Here is a 21,929-nt window from a genome sequence, read left to right as displayed (position 1 = left end):
GGAAGGAAATGACTGCATGCAGAAGTCACGCTTGACACATCTAAGCAAAGTCTTCTCTCATGTGTTCCACCAACTAAAATCTCTGGTGGCCAGTTGTGTTCCTGGGATGGCCAGCTGTTCTTCCTGAATATATACAGCAGTCCTCAAACTTGAGACACAATTGGTTCCTGAACATCTCGTCTTAAGTCAAAAACATCGTAACTCTAATTTCTTCTTCGAGTGATTGCTCACATCCATTCCAGTTAGGTGTGCGCGCCGTGCGTGCACGTTCGTCGGAAACTTTTTACCCTAGCAACTCCAGTGGGCCGGCAGGTCGCCCCCTGGAGTGGCGCCACCATGGCGCTCGATATATACCCTTGCCGGCCCACCCGCTCCTCAGTTCCTTCTTACCGCCGTGTCGGTCGTTGGAACTGTGGAGCGCGGCATAGCTGTCCTCCACATCCCTAGCTCTCCTTGTTAACTACCGTTATTATTACAGTTGTTAGTTAGGTCGTTAAGTATAGTTAGTTAATTAGTTGTAGTGTAAATAGTATTTGTATATAGTTGTTCGCCGGTCTGGGCTGTAGCCCTTCCCGGCACCCGGCACCGGGCTCATGCCTGGTTCGCCGGGCTTTAAGCAGTGTGCGGCCTGTAAAAAGCCTATGCCAACCAGCGACCCCCACGACGCGTGTCTGAAGTGCCTGGGGGAATCGCACAGGTCGGACAAGTGCCGCATTTGCAAGGCTTTTAAGCCCAGGACAAAGAAGGAGAGAGACCAGAGACTCAGGACTCTCCTAATGGAGGCGGCACTTGACCCAGCAGCTTCACAGGCCGTGATCTCGACGCCGGCACCGGATCGCACCGGCACCGGAAAGACTCCCCGGCACCGACCTTCCCCGGCACCGGGTGCAGAAGCGAGACCATCAACGTCTGCTACTCCAGCCAGGCAGACCCGAATGGAGCGCCCGGCATCGACATCGGCCGCGGCGCTACCGGCACCGTCTACTCCGGGCCCGGTGGGTCCGTCGAGTCCGGTGCCGCCAAGCTCCCCCTTAAGATCTGGGGTTGAGCTATTGGTCCCATCCACTCCGGAGACCTTCGCCTCGGCACGGGACCTTATCGCCCTGACTGAGTCTACTCAGCCGCCACCCCCGGTACCTCCGGTGCGGGTAGCATCTAGGGGCAAGCCCATGATGACGGCACCGTCTCGGGACTCGCGCTCGCGATCGAGGTCCCGACGCCACGGTCGCTCGAGATCCCGCCGCCGCTCGCAGTCCTGGCACCGCTCCCCTCGGCGGTACCGGTCGCACTCGCGGCACCGATCGACCTCCAGACGGTCGTGGTCTGACTCCAGCCGTCGATACCGGCACCGTGACTCTAGGAGCCAGTCTCGCCGTCACTCACCGCGCCGGTCGACCTCCCGGCACCGAGCTGGTGGCAGGTCCCGGTCCCGGTCGACCTCCCGGCACCACGTCGGTGGCAGGTCCCGGTCCCGATCCCGGCACCGAAGCAGCGGCCGGTACCGATCCAGATCCCGGCACCGAGACAGAACCCGGTCCCGATCCCGGCGCCGCTATGACTCCCGGTACCGATCCCCGGCACCGAGAAGATCTTCGGTGCCGAACCGCGCAGACCCTTATCAGCCGCGGTCAGCCCCGCCATGGCCTTCTAGACAGCCGTCGGTGTCGTCTCAAGCGGACAGCGTGTATGCGCTGGGCACCGACAGGCAGGCGGCATTATTTCAGGACCCTCCGCAACAGGACCAGGGTCCGCAGCAGTGGGGGTTTTGGACACCCTGGGCATACCATCAAGCCCAGGGCCCCCAACAGCTTCCTGCTAGGCCTACAACGGTGGAGCACAGGGTGCCAGAGGCTTCGTTGTCTCGCCCCCCTCCCTCCCCTGATGGAGAGGAAGGATCGAAGCAGCAAGACCCTGGTCTTGCTCCTGAGACAGAGGCGAGGGCTGAGGGGGACCCCCCACTGGACACTTTCTTGCCAGGGGTCTCCTCATCCTCCTCCCCCGACGAAGCGGTGGCTGGCACTTCCTCCAGTAGCCCTCCTCCGCTGGATCTCAGGGCGCACCAAGACCTCCTTAGGCGAGTAGCACAGAATCTGAGCTTGCAAGCCGAGGAGGTCTCTGAGATCGAGGACCCCATCGTCACCATCCTCTCATCTGATGCTCCCACCAGGGTCGCCCTACCCTTCATTAGGACGATCCAGGCCAACGCCAATACAATCTGGCAGTCACCGGCCTCCATCCCCCCTACGGCGAGGGGCATCGAGAGGAAGTACATGGCCCCCTCCAAGGGCTACGAGTACCTCCACGTCCACCCGACACCGTGTTCCCTGGTGGTGCAGTTGGTGAACGAGAGGGAGCGCCACGGACAGGAAGCTCCAGCCCCCAAATCCAAGGAGGCCAGGCGTATGGACCTCCTCGGCCGCAAGGTCTATTCGGCTGGGGCCCTTCAGCTCAGGGTTTCAAACCAGCAAGCCCTTCTCAGCAGATATGCTTTTAACTCATGGGTGGCAGCGGACAAATTCAAAGAGCTGCTGCCACAGGAGGCCCGCCAAGAATTTGCGGCCATTCTGGACGAGGGCAAGAAGGTTGCATGAACCTCGTTGCAGGCTTCTTTGGACGCTGCAGACTCGGCTGCCCGCACCCTCGCCTCGGGGGTAACGATGCGCCGTATCTCCTGGCTTCAGGTCTCTGGCCTTCCACCGGAGCTCCAATACAACATCCAGGACCTCCCGTTCGAAGGCCAGGGCCTGTTTTCAGAAAAGACAGACCCCAGACTCAAAAGTCTCAAAGACAATCGGGTCATTATGCGCTCCCTCGGGATGCACACGCTGGGAACGCAGCGCAGACCCTTCCGGCCACAGCAGCAACAGCAGCGCAGGCCATACCCCCAGTTCCGCCAACGGCAGGACCTCAATAGACGCCGTGGCAGGAATGGAAGGCGTAGACATTCAGGGAACCAGGGGGGGCAGAATCAAAGCTCCTCTAAGCCCCCGCCTGGGCCCAAGCCTTCGTTTTGAAGGTGCGCCCGAGGGCGCAGTAACAGTTTTCCCCACAGATCCTTCCCCCCCCGTTTTCCAACCGCCTTTCGTTTTTCCTCCCGGCGTGGACCCAAATAACATCGGACCGCTGGGTCTTACGCACGGTGCAGACGGGATACCGCCTGCAGTTTATATCATTTCCTCCTTCCCGCCTCCCTTCCTCGTCCCTCCTCAGGGACCCCTCTCACGAGCAATTCCTTCGACAGGAGGTACAGACGCTCCTCAACAAAGGAGCTATAGAGGCGGTTCCGGAAAACGAGAAAGGCAAGGGGTTTTATTCCCGCTACTTTCTGATCCCCAAGGCCAAGGGAGGCCTCAGGCCTATCCTCGACCTGCGAGAGCTCAACAAATACCTAGTGAAGTTGAAGTTCCGCATGGTATCCCTGGGGACCATTATCCCATCCCTGGATCCGGGAGACTGGTACGCCGCCCTCGACATGCAGGACGCTTATTTTCACATTGCCATTTGGCCACATCACAGACGTTTCCTTCGATTCGTGGTGGGCCGCCTTCACTACCAATTTGCAGTCCTCCCATTTGGCCTTTCTACGGCCCTGAGGGTATTCACAAAATGCATGGCCGTCGTTGTGGCACATCTTCGGCGCAGTCGTATCCACGTGTTCCCTTACCTAGACGATTGGTTAATTCGGGGCACGTCGGAACTACAGGTTTGCAGCCACGTCCGCAGGATCACCGGCCTGTTTGCTACCTTGGGCCTCATGATCAACATAGACAAGTCCACCCTGCTCCCCACGCAGAGGGTGGAGTTCATCGGGGCCGTCCTGGACTCCACCGTGGCCAGGGCTCTTCTGCCGTTACCGAGGTTCCAGGCATTGTCGGCGATCGTTCAGCGATTGCGGGCAGCCCCCTTGACATCAATACGGACATGTCTAACCCTGTTAGGCCACATGGCAGCATGCACATTTGTGACCGGTTACGCTCGGCTCCGCATGAGGCCCCTCCAGTTGTGGCTCATCGCACATTACCGGCCGGCAAGGCATCCACTAGACATGCTGATCACAATCCCCCAGGGGGTGTTAGATTCTCTCAGCTGGTGGCTAGACCAGTCCGTAGTGTGTGCGGGGCTCCCTTTCCACCCACCCCAGCCTTCAGTGTCCCTAACGACGGATGCCTCAGATCTCGGCTGGGGGGCCCACCTGGGATCCTTGAGAACACAGGGCCTGTGCTCCCCGCAGGAGGTGAAGCTGCACATCAACATGCGGGAGTTGAGAGCGGTCCGCCTTGCTTGTCAAACGTTCTGTCACCAGCTTCGGGGTCGTGGTGTCGCGGTGTTTACCGACAACACGACGACCATGTACTATATCAACAAGCAGGGCGGCACCAGATCCTCTCCCCTATGTCACGAGGCGATGCGACTCTGGGACTTTTGTGTAGCCCACTCCATTCACCTCACGGCTTCCTTCCTCCCCGGAGTACGGAACACGCTGGCGGACCGCCTGAGCAGATCCTTCCTCTCACACGAGTGGTCCCTTCGCCCGGACGTCGCCCTCTCAATCTTCCAGAGGTGGGGTTATCCCCGTGTGGACCTCTTTGCGTCTGGGGGGAACAGGAAATGCCAGGCGTTCTGCTCCTTTCAGGGCAGGGAGCCCGGGTCTATAGCGGATGCCTTCCTTATTCCGTGGACGACCCACTTGTACTACGCGTTTCCCCCGTTCCCACTGGTCCACAGGGTCCTTCTGAAGGTGCACAGGGACAGGGCTCGCGTGATCATGGTAGCCCCGGCGTGGCCCAGGCAACATTGGTACCCCATGTTGCTGGACCTGGCCATAGCCGACCCAGTTCCCCTGCCCCTTCACCCGGACCTGATCACCCAGGAACACGGGACTCTCTGTCACCCGGACCTACAGTCGCTGCACCTAGCGGCGTGGTTCCTGCGTGGCTGACCAGTTCTGAACTGCGCTGCTCCACCCCGGTACGGGAGGTACTCTGGGGCAGCAGGAAGCCTTCCACTAGAGCGACATACTCGGCCAAGTGGAAGCGTTTCTCCTGTTGGTGCGTGGAGAAAGGTCTCCGCCCTATGGAAGTTTCGGTGGCCAGTATTTTAGACTATATTTGGTCCCTCAAACAACAGGGCCTGGCGATATCGTCTTTGCGGGTCCACCTGGCAGCTATCTCCACCTTTCACCCAGGTGGGGATGGCCGCTCCGTTTTTTCTCACCCGACGGTGACTAGATTCCTGAAGGGGCTGGAACGTTTGTACCCTAACATCCGACTCCCTGCTCCAACCTGGGATCTTAACCTGGTGTTGTCTCGGCTCATGGGGCCCCCCTTTGAGCCGTTAGCTACTTGCTCCCTACTCTATCTCTCTTGGAAGACTGCCTTTCTAGTAGCTATCACCTCAGCTAGACGGGTGTCGGAACTCTGGGCTCTCGTGGTAGACCCCCCGTATACAGTCTTCCATAAAGATAAGGTGCAGCTGAGGCCACACCCTGCCTTTCTCCCCAAGGTGGTCTCAGCCTTCCACATCAACCAAGAGATATTCCTCCCGGTTTTTTTCCCGAAACCTCACTCTTCAGGCAGGGAGCAACAGCTCCACTCGCTTGATGTCCGTAGGGCTCTCGCATTCTATGTGGAGAGGACCAAACCGTTCCGCAAATCCCCCCAGCTTTTCGTGGCAGTAGCGGACCGCATGAAGGGGCTTCCCATTTCCTCACAGAGGTTATCCTCATGGGTAACGTCCTGTATCAGGACCTGCTATGAGCTGGCCCACGTTCCTACGGGCCGTGTGACTGCGCATTCTACCAGGGCGCAGGCGTCGTCGCTGGCTTTCCTCGCCCGTGTGCCCATCGAGGAAATCTGTCGGGCAGCGACCTGGTCATCGGTCCACACCTTTGCTTCCCACTACGCCCTGGTCCAGCAGTCAAGAGAGGACGCGGCCTTCGGATCTGCAGTGCTCCATGCCGCAACTTCTCACTCCGACCCCACCGCCTAGGTATGGCTTGGGATTCACCTAACTGGAATGGATGTGAGCAATCACTCGAAGAAGAAAAGACGGTTACTCACCTTTGTAACTGTTGTTCTTCGAGATGTGTTGCTCACATCCATTCCACACCCGCCCTCCTTCCCCACTGTCGGAGTAGCTGGCAAGAAGGAACTGAGGAGCGGGTGGGCCGGCAAGGGTATATATCGAGCGCCATGGCGGCGCCACTCCAGGGGGCGACCTGCCGGCCCACTGGAGTTGCTAGGGTAAAAAGTTTCCGATGAACGTGCACGCGCGGCGCGCACACCTAACTGGAATGGATGTGAGCAACACATCTCGAAGAACAACAGTTACAAAGGTGAGTAACCGTCTTTTCCCATAGGAACAATGTTGGATCGAGCATTGTAAAGTCAAAAGAAGACGTCATAAAGTTGAAACACAATGACAATTTATAAACGTAAGTGCCATTTGTTGCAACTGCAATGTCATAAAGTTGAGGACTGCCTGTATTAGGCTTCCAAAGACACGCTCCTTTGAATAACAAGGTCACCTGCTTGGTGCACAGGACATTGGGCTGGAAGGCAGGGGCCTAGAGGCCTCTGCCCAGCTCTGCCCCTTCCCCCTGTGCCTCTGTTTCTCTTCTCTCCTTTTGTCTGTCTTGTCTAGTTAGAGTGTAAGCTCCGTGGAGCAGGGACTGTCTCCTTTTGTGTGTTCATACAGTGCCAAGTGGCCCCATTCTCAGCTGGAGCCTCTATGCACTGCCATAAAAATCAGTGGCTGGAGCCCACAACAGCTTGGCGTTGTGGCGTGGTCTCCTAAGGGATGGGATGGAAGCCCTAGCCCCAGGGAGAGGAGAAGGGAGGTCATATAAAATAAGTCTGGACCCTGGGCAATAGGGTAGGGTCCCATCCTTCACAGGCCAGGGAATGGCCCAAATGACCTAATAGCAATGGTAAGAGAATTCTCAATTAGGCTTCTCTTAGCCAGAGTGCAACAACAGACTGGTACTGTGAGCAGCCACCATTACCGAGCGCCGCCATCCTCCACAGACGGAGGACTATTTAACTGCTCCTATGCAGTGCTGAAGAGAAATCTTTGCTACAGGCCTCAAGTCAGAGCCAATGCTCCCTAAGGGAGATTTCAGGCTCCTGGGCTGTGGCAGCCCCAGCTCAGCAGTTCTTATATAAGCAGCCTTAGTGGTACCTTGCATACTCTGAATTCCTTCTCCCAGTGTCCAAGGAGGGGTTCTCAGAGTGGAACAATCAGCTGATCAGTCATTAGCCAGCAATGCCCAGAGTAACAGGCTAGAGTGTGGTACCATTGGTTAATGACGCTCTACGCAATGTTGCACTAGAATGCACAGCACTAGGAGAGCTACTGCAAATAAATAATAGCCATTTGACCAGCTAAAAGCTGAATGACTTATTAACCCCAGCTCTCCCTGCCTCTTGGGTGCTTGCCATTGAAACCTACCTCTCAGCTGCCTGCACTGCCGTTCGGCGAGAGGCAAAGTGATCTCGCAGAGACTGCAGCGTTCTTGCAGGGAAACTCTCGGCATTGCTTTCCATGTAATTCAAGACGTACTCGTCAGCATCGCTGATGATAAACCTGTGGCCAAACACTGGGCAAGCGACAGCAAACCAAGTGTTACTCCCGTGTGTGGGAGAGTCATGTTACTGACACAGGAGAAGACAAGGTCCCTGCCCTGAGGAACTTGCAATGTCAGAGCCAAATCAGAGCAGTTCATGCAGTTTTTTGTTGTCTTGGTGTAGGAAAAGATCTCCATGAATTCCATGGCCTATGTCAGGAGCCACTGAGTAAAGCCCTCAGGATTGGGCCCAGAGGAATTATACATTTAACACTATTTTCTAACGTGCTTCAGGCAGGGCCAGCACTTCCATTTAGGCGACCTAGGCAATCGCCTAGGGCGCCAGGATTTGGGGGGGCGGCATTTTGCCACCCTCGGCAGCAATTCAGCAGCGGGGGGTCCTGCCGCGCTCCGAATCTTCGGCAGCAATTCTGAGGCGGGTCCTTCACTCGCTCCAGGACCCGCCGCTGAAGTGCCCCGAAGACTGGGAGCACGGAAGGACCCCACCGCCCCTCCGCAGAATTGCCGCCGACCGGGAGCACAGAAGGACCCTCGCCTAGGGTGCCAAAAACCCTGGTGCCCCTCCTGGCTTCAGGATCAGGGTTATTTTCCTCCATGGATGAACTGATGACCCAGGCTACTGGATTTCATCTAGCCCAGTGCTCCAGTGTTAACACTTAGAATGCTGGCATACCGCAGAACACCAGCTACACACATGCTAAGGAAAATATAGTGTTCTCTCTATATATTATATGAGATAACCAGCTAAATGAACGGAATTACACCATTTTCCCACAAGCTGCTGCCTTTTACACTTGATCCAGAACTAACAGTTTGTAGGCAGAGGACGTTGCGTGCAATATCTGTGCAAAAAGGAAGGGCTTGTCTACACTTACCAGGGGATCGAAAGGTGGCGATCAATGCATCAGCAGTTGATTTAGCAGGTCTAGTGAAGACCCGCTAAATCAGGGGTCGGCAACCTTTCAGAAGTGGTGTGCCGAGTCTTCATTTATTCACTCTAATTTAAGGTTTTGCAAGCCAGTGATACATTTTTAGAAGGTCTCTTTCTATCAGGGCCAGCTCCAGCGTTTTTGCCACCCCAAGCAGCAAAAAAAACCCAAAAAACAAAAAACCGCGATCTGCAGCTCTACCACCACCGCTAGAGCCTTCGGCGGCGGGTCCTTTGCTCCGAGAGGGAGTGAGGGACCCGCCACCGAAGACCCGGACATGTTCCCCCTCACCATTGGCTGCCCCAAGCAGCTGCTTGCTGGCCTGCTGCCTGGAGCCAGCCCTGCTTTCTTTAAGTCTATAATATATAACTAAACTATTGTTGTATGTAAAGTAAACTAGGTTTTTTAAATGTTCATGAAGCTTAATTTAAAATTAAATTAAAATGCAGAGCCCCCCAGACCAGTGGCCAGGACCCGGGCAGTGTGAGTGCCACTGAAAATCAGCTTGAGTGCTGCCTTTGGCACATGTGCCATAGGTTGCCTACCCCTGCGCTAAATCGACCACTGATCACTCTCCCATCGACTTCTGTACTCCTCCTGAACGAGAAGCACAAGGGAAGTCGACGGGAGAGTGTCTCCCATCAACATCGCGTAGTGTGGACCCCGCGGTAAGTCGATCTAAGTATGTTGACATCAGCTACGTTATTCACATAGCTGAAGTCGAATAACTTAGATTGATCTCCCCCTGCAGTGCATCAGAAAACTCATTTAAAACAATGAGCCTGCTCTAAAGAATAGATGCTCTAATGGCTCCATCAAGCCAGTTCCAGATCTACCTTCAACCGTGGCACCGATGGTGAGGTCTGCTGGCTCGTAGTAAACGGGGTTATCTGTAGTGGAGCCTGGCTTGGGGACTTTGGTCTTTCCTAAGTATTTGCCTCCAATGATGCCTGAATTGCGGACAGGTGGCTCATAGATGCTGATCATGTCAGTGGAGAGGAAATAGGAGAGGATGAACCGGCGCTTTCTCTCCTCAGGGTTTGGCGATTCCTAGAGAAGGGAAGGACCAGAGTGGGTTGCGTGGTCAGGAAACATGTATTTGGACATTCAAGGCTAGCTGCATACTCACAGATTACTCCTATACACCGCCAAGCAGCCAAGGACCGAACCTGGAGCTTTCATTTTTACACTGCAGCACTTGGTTCGAGCCCTTGCCTAAAGAAGGCAAGAGGAGTAACCAGCCTGCTGCACTGTAATAAAACCATAGACTACATTCAATGCTGGGATATCAGAGGCTTGTTGGACTACTCCCAGCTCAAGGTACCGCTCCGCATGCCTAACTGTGACAGAATCTGGTCCACTCATTATGTCCACATGCTCAGCACTCCAGGAGCAAGGCGTATCCTGTATGAAGTGATTCATCTCACAAAGAAGGATTAGCTGTAGAATTAAAGTCTGTACCTCCGTGAGGTCTGGACAGATCCTAGCTCCTAACCACAAGACGAAACACTCTGAGCACGCCACTGGATTTATGTGCTTAGATTAAAATTAGCTTTGATCTGAGCACTAAACTATGGCCTTCAGGAACAAATACAACCAATGAGAGAGAACAGCCATGGCATCCCCCTTAGACGCTGGGAAAGGCAGACATCAGCTGACCCACGGGTAGCATAGGAACTACTGCTACAGCACAGAGGCCATGCACATGGTGACCCAAAAGCTGCTTCTGTGTGAAGAGCACAGCTCTCAGCTGGGCTCCTTCGACAGCTTCCAAGCCTGCAAACCGCTGGACAGTCCTGATGTAACGAACCACAGCTGGCATCTGAAGCTGGGATTAGCCCCGGGGAGGAGGGGGCAGTGTGCACAGGTGCTGGCAGGTGTTACTGGAAGATGATGTAACGTGGCATGGAGGTGAGGGGCGAGGATGCATGAAAGTCAGGTTCAAGTGGCAATACTGCTCATCGGAGCATTGATCCAACACCTACTGAAGTCATGGGGAGTCTTTTCATTGACTTCAATGGGGGAGTGGTGGAGGCCCATTTAGTACTGTCTGGCCCCGCTTTTATTATGCCTTACTGTATTACCGCTTGTCCTAAAGGCCATGCTGGAACACGTGCCCATCCTCAAGCAGAGGGCTGTTCTCTGGTGGCTGCTGGAGCTCTTTCTTGTAGCATTAACACAGGATAGCACTTGGAGGCAGCTAACCAAGAACACACCACTTCCCCCAACCCTTCTGATTTGGAGAGTGTAACCAGGTAGCGCTTACTCATGGACCAAGCTCTCACCAGTGCAACCTGATAGCGCAGCACCTTGTGGTCGTTCTCTAGCATCTTAATAAAGTTTTTCCTGGGGGGCTGCGGCAGTAGAGAGAAGCAGTTCTGCAGGGAGTCTTCCAGGAAGCCATAACCATTGTAGGGAGGAATGATCTGCACACAGAAGAGACGGGAGACACGTGGTTACAACTAACAAAAAGACACTGGTCAGGAAGCAGCTCCGGGCAGCTGTTCTCTGCAGCGAGAATTGCGCCAGCACTGAATACCTTCCCCACGGGCAGTGCTGTTTTCCCCAAAGCTGTGCCATGATACCCTGGACAGTACAGCCAGGCAGCATGGGCCAGGACCTCAGCTGCTGTAAATCAGCTGGCCTTCCACGACTTCAGGTACAGCAGCTTGGCCCTATGTTTTACATACTCTGAAAAGAGGCTCTGGAAGAACAAGTCCGAGTTTTAAGGCCAGAGGGACCAGCAGGTCATCCAGTCTGACCTCCTATCACCACTCGACCCCCCCAGCCACCCCTTCCCCAAGCCAACAACCAGCCTTAGATCAAAGTATACCGGCCTGCAAGGGAGGTGCACCAATCCCCAAAAGCCCCTGCAATGGCAGGGAGATGAAGGCATTGCACGGTTTCAGGTTTATTGTCTCTGACTCCAGATCAAATGTGCTGCAGCCAAAAGATGTTTGTTTTCCTAGTTCCAAACCCTGCAAATTCAGCCTGAAGCTCGAGGCTCACGCTGGGTTCTTTCCTTTCCAAGCAACCCTATAATCTTTAAGGGGGTTGCACAGCTGTAACTGATTGAAGCCAACTAACCCATTCTGTTGACAATACAGATTCTGTGACTTAAGCTCCTAAATCACTTAGGCCCAATGAGAGTTAGGAGACTAACTATCTTTGAGGATCTGGGCATTAGGCATTCTGGCAAATGTTACCTATAATCCCATTTCAGAGCACAATGGCTCTGTAATATGGCAGCCGACCTGAGAGCTGAGAACATGGCCAAACTAACTGACTCACCAACTCAACCTGATCACCCTGCAATTTGGAGGTAACCAAACTACACAGATGTTTCCTACATGAGCTGTGACATTAAGCCTTTCCCCGCTGCTGGAATGGCATCCCAATGAAAGTACTAGCAGCTCTGGAATTGCCATAAGGGAACAGATCAATGTCCATCTACTCCCGTATCCTCTCCCCATGACGGGGCCAGTACCAGACATTCCAGTGAAAGACATGGGCCCCTTCTGCAATAATGTGCCTACTTGTGTGCAAGTCTACACTTTACAGGAGCTGCAAATGTCTCCTTAGCCCAGCTGCTCACCCAACCCCCTGAAGCATGAGGGATAATAGCCCCTGTACTTTTTAACCGTATGTATTCTCCTTGGCAAAAAGCCTGAGCTGTTTGGTCAGTTTTCATAGAGTCTTTAGTCAAGAAGTTCGTAGGACTCCACTCCCATAGAAATGTAGGGCTGAAGGGGACCTCAAGTCCAAACCCCAGCACCGAGGCAGGACCAAGGAAACAGACCATCCCTGACAAGCATTTATCCAACCTGTTCTGAGAAACCTCCAGCAATGGGCACACGTGAATAATTGCTGCTCTGTGAGTCAGGGCTGCAGAATTTGGCTCTGAGTAAGGACCTGTGGCGACTTATTCATATCAACGTCTAATGAGGTTTATTGGTTTTCAAATCTCAGTACTCAAAGCAAATTCCACAAGTCCACTCAACACTGTGGAAAAGGCACAAGGTGCGTTCCAGAGCACTAGTAGATGTGTTTTGCCTTCCAGCTGCTGTGTCATTCAGCAGTGGAATTAACCTTAGAACAAGATAGCTAACCAGTACTTCACTGCTATATAGGTTAAGACTCACAGCCCTACTGCCCTGGCTGACACACACTAGTCTTTCCCTCTGGCTTCCCCTTAATCTGACCTCTTGAGCAACACAACATTAGGAGAAAGTAATTCTAAAAGGCTTATGATAACAGCATTTAGGAGTCCTAAGGGTCTTTGCCCTGTATGGGCTGATGGGTTTCTTCCCCACCCCCCGTGAATTTTCTCCCAGTACCTGTGGCACTTCCTCTGGTGCCTTCTTCTTTACATCCACCGGCTGGAAGTCAGTGATGCCAAACTTCTCGTGATAGAACTGTCTTGTGAACTCATCACAATCATAGATGAAGAAGCTGCGACCCAGGAGGGTGATGGGCTTGCCAACTGCAAAATCTTTGACCGTGTACCACTCCAGCACCTCCTGATTGGAGATCTCCAGCACGCAGCGGGGGAAGGTTTCTGGGGAAGATCAGGGGTAGAAAAGGCAGCTCAGTGAGCTAGACGTAGTCTTTATTACTGCATATAAAGCAAGAGATGAGAAAAGCCTGTCTGAACATGACATGTATAAACAGCTTCAATGAACCAGTGGCGGAAAGCTGGAGACGTCGCACATGCTTTGGCAAATCGGCAGCAAAAGGTTAAATGTTTTAAAACCAATTGATTGTTTCTGTTGGAAAGAAACTGTAAACTCAAGAAAGGTTCCTCGGATTAATTACATAGACACTATATTTATAATATGAGATACGCAGGCCCTGCACATGTCCACCCATCTACGCTCATGTAAACACTCTCTCTCTCTCTCTTCCTGCTAACAGAAAACAGGTAAAACCCCCAGGAACAGACTCTTACTCATCTTGTCCACAAAGCTTTTGGGCAAGCGCTGGCGTCTGATCAGCACCGGGAAAGGGTCCCTGCCATCGTTGCGTTCGTGGAGTTCTCGAACCTCCACCGTGTCGTCAGCCAGGTAATAATGGATGAGGAAAGGCCGGTTCTCGCCAAACATGTTCTCGGTGTCATCCCACATGGCATAGAAGCGAAGGACCTGCAGGTGTTGGAGAGCCAAGCAAGGGCCATGAACCCAATATGAAACTAAAACATGCCCTGTCTGGATTAGGCTGATGCAATCTGGGGGCTGTTTATGCAGAAGGATCGTGCCCTGAGCACAGAGGTACCTGTCTGCCTATGTTAAGCACTGGTGAGAATGGCCTTGAAATCCTGCACTCGTTTCTGGGCTCTGGTCAGCAAGTCATTGAGGGAGGCAGTTCAGAGAAAAGAGGCAGAAATGATTCAGCCGCAGAAGGGTTTTGACTAAGAGAACCAAACAAAACTAGCTGGGCTAGGCAGCAGCTGAGGGGAGAGAAGACCCATCTACAAATATCTGAAACACCACCGAGGGACAAGAATTATTCAGGGTAGTTCAGGGGACAGGAGGAGGAAGAAAGTGATCAAAGGAAATATTGGGGGAAAATGCCCTAGCACTGGCCCCATGAGATGCACTAGCTGATCCAATGGGTGGCAGGCATCTTGCTCTCAACCATCAGGCTGCCTAAACACCATAGCTACTCTTGGGTGGGGCTGTGGTTTTTTTGCCTCAGAGGTCAAAATAATCACACAGCAATGGATGTTTGCAGTGCAACATCATTACCCAGTGAGGTAGCAGCTAGCTGCAGAGCTGGGTTATAATGTGCCTTTCATGACGGCAGATGTGAAATCAGGAGTCTTTAGATGCCAAACAATCACTGGCCCTGATGCACTCAGGCAAGTGGCTGGTTACCGTACCTGGACATAAGGCTTTCTGGAGCAAGAAAGAAAGAGGAGAATCTACAGTGTGGGCTGAGCTGTTCTGAAGAAGGAGCTCTAGAAGCAGCCAAGCCTGGGGAGAAGGTAAGAGCTGAACTTCAAATTCTCTTTTTATTGATTTCTTTATTGACAAAGACAGATCCCCAGAGAAGTAGGATGTGTTTGGCCTCTGCACAATGTATGGACTGCATTTGCAGAGCTGCCTGGGGGAGGCACCTCCTCACGGACACCCACAAGAGTCACATATAAGTACCACTCTGAATCACAGACATACACAGGGAACGACCCAGCCCAAGAAAAGGCACCTGCACCCCACTCACCTGCCTGTCAAAGGTCAGAAACTGTTTGAGCTGGTCGAAGCTTGACGGTGTGACGTACATGCGCATGGGCATCTTTCGGAGCTCCGTGTATGGATCGAAAATCATTTTCTCAGGAGGGTTCAGTTCAATTCCTTGGCTCTCCAGAAATACCTAGGGAAAGTGTCTGGGCCATTAATGCTGCGATGGGCTCTTAGGGTCAGGAGGCAAGGAAAGTTCTGGGCTGGGTTTGGGAGGGTATCAGCAGGGGCCTGTAAGCTCACTGCTTGCAGTTGCACCTAGAGGCCCCAATCCCAATATGCTAGGTGCTGTACAATAATCATAGACTCCTCGACTTTAAGGTCAGAAGGGATCATTGTGATCATATCATCATTCATAACTAATAAATGTTTTTAACTGCCAGTTGCCTCTTTGTTTCCATGGACCTTGCAGACCTCACCGCAAGCCAGATCTTGAAGTCCTGCCTCAGGTAGGACTCTGGCAAATCTCCCATTGACTTCACTCCTGGGAGATTTGCCAGAGTAAAGACTGAAGGACTTTAGATCTTGTCCCTTTTTATGTTTCTATTACAAATTGAGAGGGCAACTCTCTCTTTTTTGGTTTAATTTGCGATTCCCTGGAAGGCGCCAGCTCTGGAAAGCAGAGCCCTATTGTTATACTCACGGCACAGACCCGAGAGAGCCACTGAAGCCAGTGGGCCTGCTCGCCTGCCTACCTCACCAAGATTTGGCCCAGAACACATGCAGCTTGGGAAGCAGCAGCACAAGCTTCCCCACCAGGGAACTGACCCCTGAGTTGGAGAGATCACCACTAAGGCTTAGAAGGAAGGGTCGGGCTGCATGACTGAGCAGTTCTGGCCTTCAGGATGCCAAGTTATGCTAAATGTAGTGGCAGGTTTGAGATGCAGATGCTTTGAAATGGGAACTGGATGGCATCATCAACTCATTATACATAAGCCACTGAATGACCCTAGAATAATATCAGGGACTGGATCTACAGCTGGTGTAAAAAGGCATAACTCCACTGACTTCAATGGTCATTCACTTCCAGCTTGCACCAGCTCTATAAAAGAGATCAGTCTACATCAGAGGTTCTCAATGTGTTGTCACAACCCTGCAGGGTTGGAGTGTCAGAAATGGGCGTCGGGGGTCATGAGTGACCACCAGACCTGTCCCATGGTCTTATGTGGGGTGGGGCCCCAGTATGGAAGAGGCGGAGAATCCCTGATCTTACTCATGTGTGTGCTGGGAACAGAGCAGGGATTCTAGTGAGCTTTGCCCATTGCTAACTCCTAGGAGTCTCTTATTCGGCTAGTTTCCTGCATCACTGATGCACCTGTGTGAACGGGTCACAGTCGACTATGCGGAAAGTCTTTCCATAGATGGTGATGTTCATGCCCCGATTCAGGTCTTTCCAGTGGTAATGGTCCCCGCGGTCATTCTTGGGAATCTGCTGGCGTTTGATGAGCTTGCCCTGAGGAATACCCGAGTTCTCCACGATGGGCTCCATGACAGACATGCTGTCATCCTCCAAGTAGTAATAAATACCCACTTGGCGGATCCGGAAATGCTCTTCTGTGGATATAGGAACATCTTCCTGGAAATAGGCATCAAACTTCAACACCTGCAATGTGGGGAAGGACCCCAGAAAGAGAGAAGGAACTGACATGAGTGACAGCATTAATCAAAGATCTTGTTAACGTTTGCCCTCTGCTTTGACAACATGGGTCACTGGCATTAGTACTTATCATGCCATCGAGGGCCCCGGAGTCTGACCACGGACTGACTGCAAGAGCTTTCATTGCTGGTGGTTTTTCTAAAGCCCAATATTTTGTAAATTTTCCCTTGTCCAAGGCACGTAGGAACCAAGTGTAAGTGGCTTGAATAAACATAGCACCTGCCCCCCTAAAAGATCTCCAAGCCCTTTACAGCCAGGGGTCCTGTCTAGCATGTTGCTCTCCAGTTCCCATTGGTGGAGCTTACTAATATACATGAGCTTCTCTAATATGCTCAGCCCCTCAGAGGCAATTGGCTGCCAAGCTCCCAACAGGGGAAGCCATTCTCACATTCTCTGGCTCCACTACTGACGAGGATTCCTGTGCTCTACTGGATTTGAGACTGCCTCGTGCTCCTGCAGTTGCATTTACCCTGCAGGCTGACACCAAGAGCCAGACTGTACGTGGGGAGGTGGTGGCAAGGGAGGGTCAGGGCATAAGGCGACTGCCCTGTCTTGGTCACCCAAGCACAGCCACAATCACAGTTCCTGTACTTGGGCGAAGCACAAGGAATGTTTCCTCCATAAGACCCCAGGCTGCAAGGGGTGTGGAGTAGCTAGGGCCATGGACCTGCCTGCTTCTCCATACCAGCCCACAGAGCTGGCCAGGCATGCTGTGGGGAGCAGACGGTGCCACCCTAAAAGCTGGCACAGCCTACGCATTCCCCCTTGCGCTCTCATAGCGGGATTGCAACTTGTGGGGCATGATCCCTCCCAGCCTCTGCAAGGGGTGGTGCACCAAGTTCCTTAAGGACAAAATCTGGCCCAAAGCAGATACGCTGACGACGATTAATGCAGGAAGTCTATATGGGGCAGTACAGGCACACAGACGCTGTGGTGATGAGCACGGTATAAACTCCCAGATGACAGCTCAACAAACAGGAGATGCCCCCTTTGCATGGGCCCTTCAGGAGCTTGGCTCTGTTGCAGCTCCAGCATAATTTTGCAAGGAGAACATGAGAGGATGGGACTTACAGGGAGATGGTTATAAAGTGTAGTGTCTAGAGTTCATCCGAGTTCTCTTTAAACTACTGGAAATGTCCTTGCATAGCTCATGGGAAAAGCTTTCTAATGTTTACTTACTGTAATCCTTTTCGCACGCAAAGAAAGCCTCTTTCAACCCAGATGTCAGTTGTCTATGACTAAGGACTACGATATCTAGAAAATATATTCTATACAGTCTGTTCCCCAGACCTTGCCATTCATGGCTCACCGCCCTGGGTTTGGCTAGCAATGCTCCTGAACTAAGGCTCTCGTACCTTTTTGTCAAAAGCCACGTGTGCTGGAATGAAGTCAGAAGGTGGGGCCTGCTTGGCTTGCCCGTAGGTCAGCGTGGGTCTCTTGTTGGACAGTTCATCTAATTCAGCCTGGGAGAGCTGGTTCACATAGAGTCGCTCCCTGCCTATCCCCACCGTTGGTAGCCGTGAATAGGCAAAGCCATTCCTATAGCCCAGTGTCTGGGAGCGATGGAAAGCCGATTTCTAAGGAAAGCAATTCAACCATTAAATGCAATCTGGCACCAGCTAGATCTTGATACACAAAGCAAATTCTTTCATCAAAAAACAGCTCAAGGTGTCAAATATCCTGAAAAACAGCAGCGCATTTTACTGTAATCTCTTGCAACAATGATTACTTTAACCTTTCCTAGTCCCACTCAGCCAAAGGAGGTTGCAGAGAGGACTGGTGTTTTGGGGAGCAGGCACTGGTTTGGAAATCAGGAGATCAGTGTCGATAGATCCTCCTGCTCCAAAACCTCATGCCGATCTAGGAGAATCCCAATTTGTTTTTAGCAGGATAGAACCTCTGCCACACTGTTGAGCCGTTCTCGTTCAGTGCCATATAAGAAGGTGGGAACCAGCACACATGGAAAGAAAACTCCTTCCGAGCCCCAAATTTGCACTCAGTTCAGTCTTGAGCATGTGAACAAACCACCCAATGGTTAAGCCTCTAATCCTGTTTCTAATCCCAAAGCACCAATGGCATTCCAAGTACTTGTCCATTTTGTTTTAAACTCAAATACAGTGGCCTCTGCCGGCGCTGCTCAGGACAGAGCAGCAGTGAAGTAAGAGAGTTTATTTAAGGGAAGTTAATGGAAAGTTGCATAAATATTATACTTGCTGCAGAATAACCATTTCTTGGTGGTAATTAAATGCCAGGGAGAAGTGGAGGTGTTTGTGGGAAAGACAGGTGAGACAAAACCAGGACACTTATCTATAAAAGTGGGGAACAGTACATTTGAGCCCAATCCTGCAGCCCTTAAAGGCACTTAGGCAGTCACCTAGGCACCTAATGGAATTTTTAAAAGTGCTTATCTGTGTCTTTAGCCCCCTAACTGCCTTTACAGATCAGGCTCATAAGGACTCCCAGTGATGTTAACAGGACCAATCAAATGAGTCTGGCTTCCAGATCAGGACTCTCCTAGCAAATGACTGATGTGAATGTAAAGAGACAGCCCTAAATGTAAGCTTCTGCTTCTGGTCTCAGCTACACCAGCCATGTATCTGAAGGAACACCATTGACTTCAGTGCAGTTCCTCTGTTTGCTGGTTTGAAGCCCATTCTCCCCCTCAACCATTTTTTGTCTTCCTAGTGCAAATTGCTGCCACCAGGTCAGCGCTTCTGAGCAACTCTTTAATAATAAGCTGACTAGCCAATTCCTGCTTGCAGTGGATGTTTTTGCTAGAAGACACGCTCCAGTTCAAACAGAAATTAATTCAGCAAAGTTCTCTGGCATGTCCTATTGAGGAGGGGAGGCTAGATGGCCAGAGTGGGCCCTTCTGGCCTTCAAATCTAGAAGTTCCTGTGAGTTACACCAGTTGTCCTGCTGATGTCAATGAAACTACTCACATGTGTATGGCAAGCAGGATTTCTACAGGCCAGAGGAAAGAAACATTTGGACAAGGAACTAGATTTGAAGTTCAAACTTTCAAGGGGCTATAAATAATGGTGAGAAAAAAAATATTTAAAGGGTGAAGAGCTGGGACAAAGCCCTTTTAACTGTGTCTGATCGGTGTGGGGGCAAGGAGGGACAGCTCTTCCCTGAACAGCTGACCTCTCAGTGGCTTGTCAGGCTGATTGATTGTTTGTTTCAGAATGCAACTGGCCAACAACTGCATGATGAGCTGAGCCCCATGTTCCATGAAAATCATAATCCATGCAAATGTGAAAAAAGCAGAGGAGTGGTTAATGGGTCCTCGGATCCCATCAAGGACAATTGGGGAAATTAGGTCCCATTGTAGGACATTGAGTTTCAAAAGGAAGATGGGGGTATCCAATCAGCAGTAATGGGGTTATCATAGGTACCACTGGGGTATCAAGAGAGCATGGGGTCTTTGCCCAGGGGAAAATCAGATCCCTTCAGGGATAGCAGGCTCTATCAGGGGCCTGGGGGGGGGGGGGGCAGATATTCAACCACTGTGTTAGAGTGCAGTTGGAAGGGTATCTGGGGAACACTACAGCCCATTGGGGGGCATTGGGTTCCCATGGAGGTACCAGAATGCATAGGGTCACCATCATGGTGTATCAGGTCCCATGGGGCTATCAGGAGGGTACAGAGCTATCAGGCCCTATGGGGAACAGAGGTACCTATCCTGGGATATCAGCTTCTCATGGGGGGTCCCATCCCTATCAAGGAGGGTGTGAGGACCCATGGGGGTCTGAGGAGCACATGGTACTATTGGTTCCAAGAGTATTGGGAAGGCACAGGGATCCCTGTCATGGGATATTAGTTGTCATTGGGTACTGATTCCCATGGGAGGGCACAAGGTTCCCTGTTCTCAGGTTATTTGGTTCAGGAAGGGATCCTGTCCCAGGAAGTGGGAGAGTGGTTTTCAGGGGAACTTGGGTCAGTTTTGTGGGTATCGGGTTCCTAGAGTTGAGGGAATCAGGTCCTGGGGACTGGGTCCAGGGGAAGGGGGTATCCTGTACAGGGGAGTGTGTCATCTTGGAGGGCTGGAGATTCCAGGCGCCAGGAAACATTAGACATGCCAGGGGTATCAGTCTGGGGATATTGGGTCCCATGGGGGGAAGGGGGTAGATCTGGTCCTGGGATCAGGGGATTGGGTCCAGGGAGGGATAGTGGGAAGACATGGGGATCAGGTCCCGGGATATCCATCTGGCAGTATCTTGAGATCAGGGTGACCAGACAGCAAATGTGAAAAATTGGGTGGGGGGCAATAGGAGCCTATATAAGAAAAAGATCCCCAAATCAGGACTGTCCTTATAAAATTGGGACATCTGGTCCCCCTTCTTGAGATGAGGGGTACAGGGTAGGGGGGGAAGGGAGGACTGAGTTCCAGGGTCAGGCATGTCGGTCCATGGATATCAGATCTGGGGGAGGCGATTGGGTCTCAGGGTCAGGGGTATCAGTCCACTGGTATCAGGTATCAGGAGGGACTGGGTACAAGGGCTGGGAGTTGAGGGGAGGCATCCGGTCCTGGGAGAGTTTCTGTCCCAGGGGGCTGGGGGTGGAATTGGGTCATGGGATTGGGGGTATCAGCTGGGGGTACCATGTCTTGAGTTGGAGGTATCGGGTCCCGGGGGTATTGGTTTGGGAAAGGATCCAGTCCCAGGCTCAGGAGGGGGAGGGAACTAGCAGAGGGATTGGGTCCCAAGGGGTATCCGGTTGCAGGGAGGGATTGGATCCTGGTGGGATGGGGGGTGTTCCAGGGAATCGGCTGGGGGCGGAGAGTATGGGGTACCAGGGGAATGGTCTGGGGGGTGGGGACCAGGTACCGGGGGCCTCGGTCTGGGAGGAGAGGAATCGGGTCCCAGGGGGAGTGTCCGTCCGATGCGGGGGAGGGAGACTGGGTCCTGGGGGGTTCAGTCCGCTGGTGGTGGGAGGGAGCTTGGGTCCTGGGGAGAGGAGCTTGGTCCAGTGGTGGGGGGAGGGAGATTGGGTCCCGGGGGGGGAATCGGGTCCCGGGGGGTCTCGGTCCCTTGGGGGGGGGGGAGCCAGGTCCTAGGGGTGGCTCGGTCCGAGGGGTTGGGAGGGAGATCGGGTCCCGGGGGGGGGGGGTGTCCGTCCAATGGGGGGAGAAGGAGACTGGTTCCTGGGGGGGGCTCGTTTCGGGGGGGGGGGTGAGGGAGACCGGGTCCCGGGGGGGTTCGGTCCGGTGGTGGTGGGAGGGAGATCGGGTCCCGGGGGGTGTTCGATCCGGTGATGGTGGGAGGGAGATCGGGTCCCGGGGGGGAGGAGGCTCGGTCCGAGGGGGAGAGAGACCGAGTCCCGGGGGGGTTCGATCCAGTGGTGCTGGGAGGGCGATTGGGTCCCGGGGGGGTGGGAATCGGGTCCCGGGGGACACTGCCGGGGGCGCGGGCCCGCGCTCGCCTCACCGTGGGGTCGCTGAAGGCGCTGCCCGGCAGCAGGGGCAGCCCCTGCACGGGATGGGCGCTCATGGCCAGCGGGTGCCTGGCGCGGCGGCTCTG

The 21,929-nt window shown here is 53.2% G+C and overlaps 1 protein-coding gene across 1 annotated transcript in view; it reads right to left on the bottom strand.

Annotated features, from left to right (window-relative positions):
- Positions 1–21,929, bottom strand: part of EFHC1 (EF-hand domain containing 1) — a 26,107-nt gene extending 4,178 nt beyond the window's left edge. The window contains exons 1-9 of the mRNA XM_050948821.1: positions 21,837–21,929; positions 17,763–17,984; positions 16,066–16,353; positions 14,734–14,883; positions 13,463–13,655; positions 12,852–13,072; positions 10,800–10,940; positions 9,351–9,564; positions 7,450–7,597 (exon numbers count right to left, since the gene is read on the bottom strand). Coding sequence (XP_050804778.1) covers positions 7,450–7,597; positions 9,351–9,564; positions 10,800–10,940; positions 12,852–13,072; positions 13,463–13,655; positions 14,734–14,883; positions 16,066–16,353; positions 17,763–17,984; positions 21,837–21,899 — 1,640 coding nt within the window. The 5' untranslated portion in view covers positions 21,900–21,929. The remainder of the gene's footprint in view (positions 1–7,449; positions 7,598–9,350; positions 9,565–10,799; positions 10,941–12,851; positions 13,073–13,462; positions 13,656–14,733; positions 14,884–16,065; positions 16,354–17,762; positions 17,985–21,836) is intronic.

The sequence above is a fragment of the Gopherus flavomarginatus genome, chromosome 4 (assembly GCF_025201925.1).
Source record: "Gopherus flavomarginatus isolate rGopFla2 chromosome 4, rGopFla2.mat.asm, whole genome shotgun sequence".
In the NCBI taxonomy this organism is placed as follows: Eukaryota; Metazoa; Chordata; order Testudines; family Testudinidae; genus Gopherus; species Gopherus flavomarginatus.
This window is presented reverse-complemented; position numbering and strand designations above follow the sequence as displayed.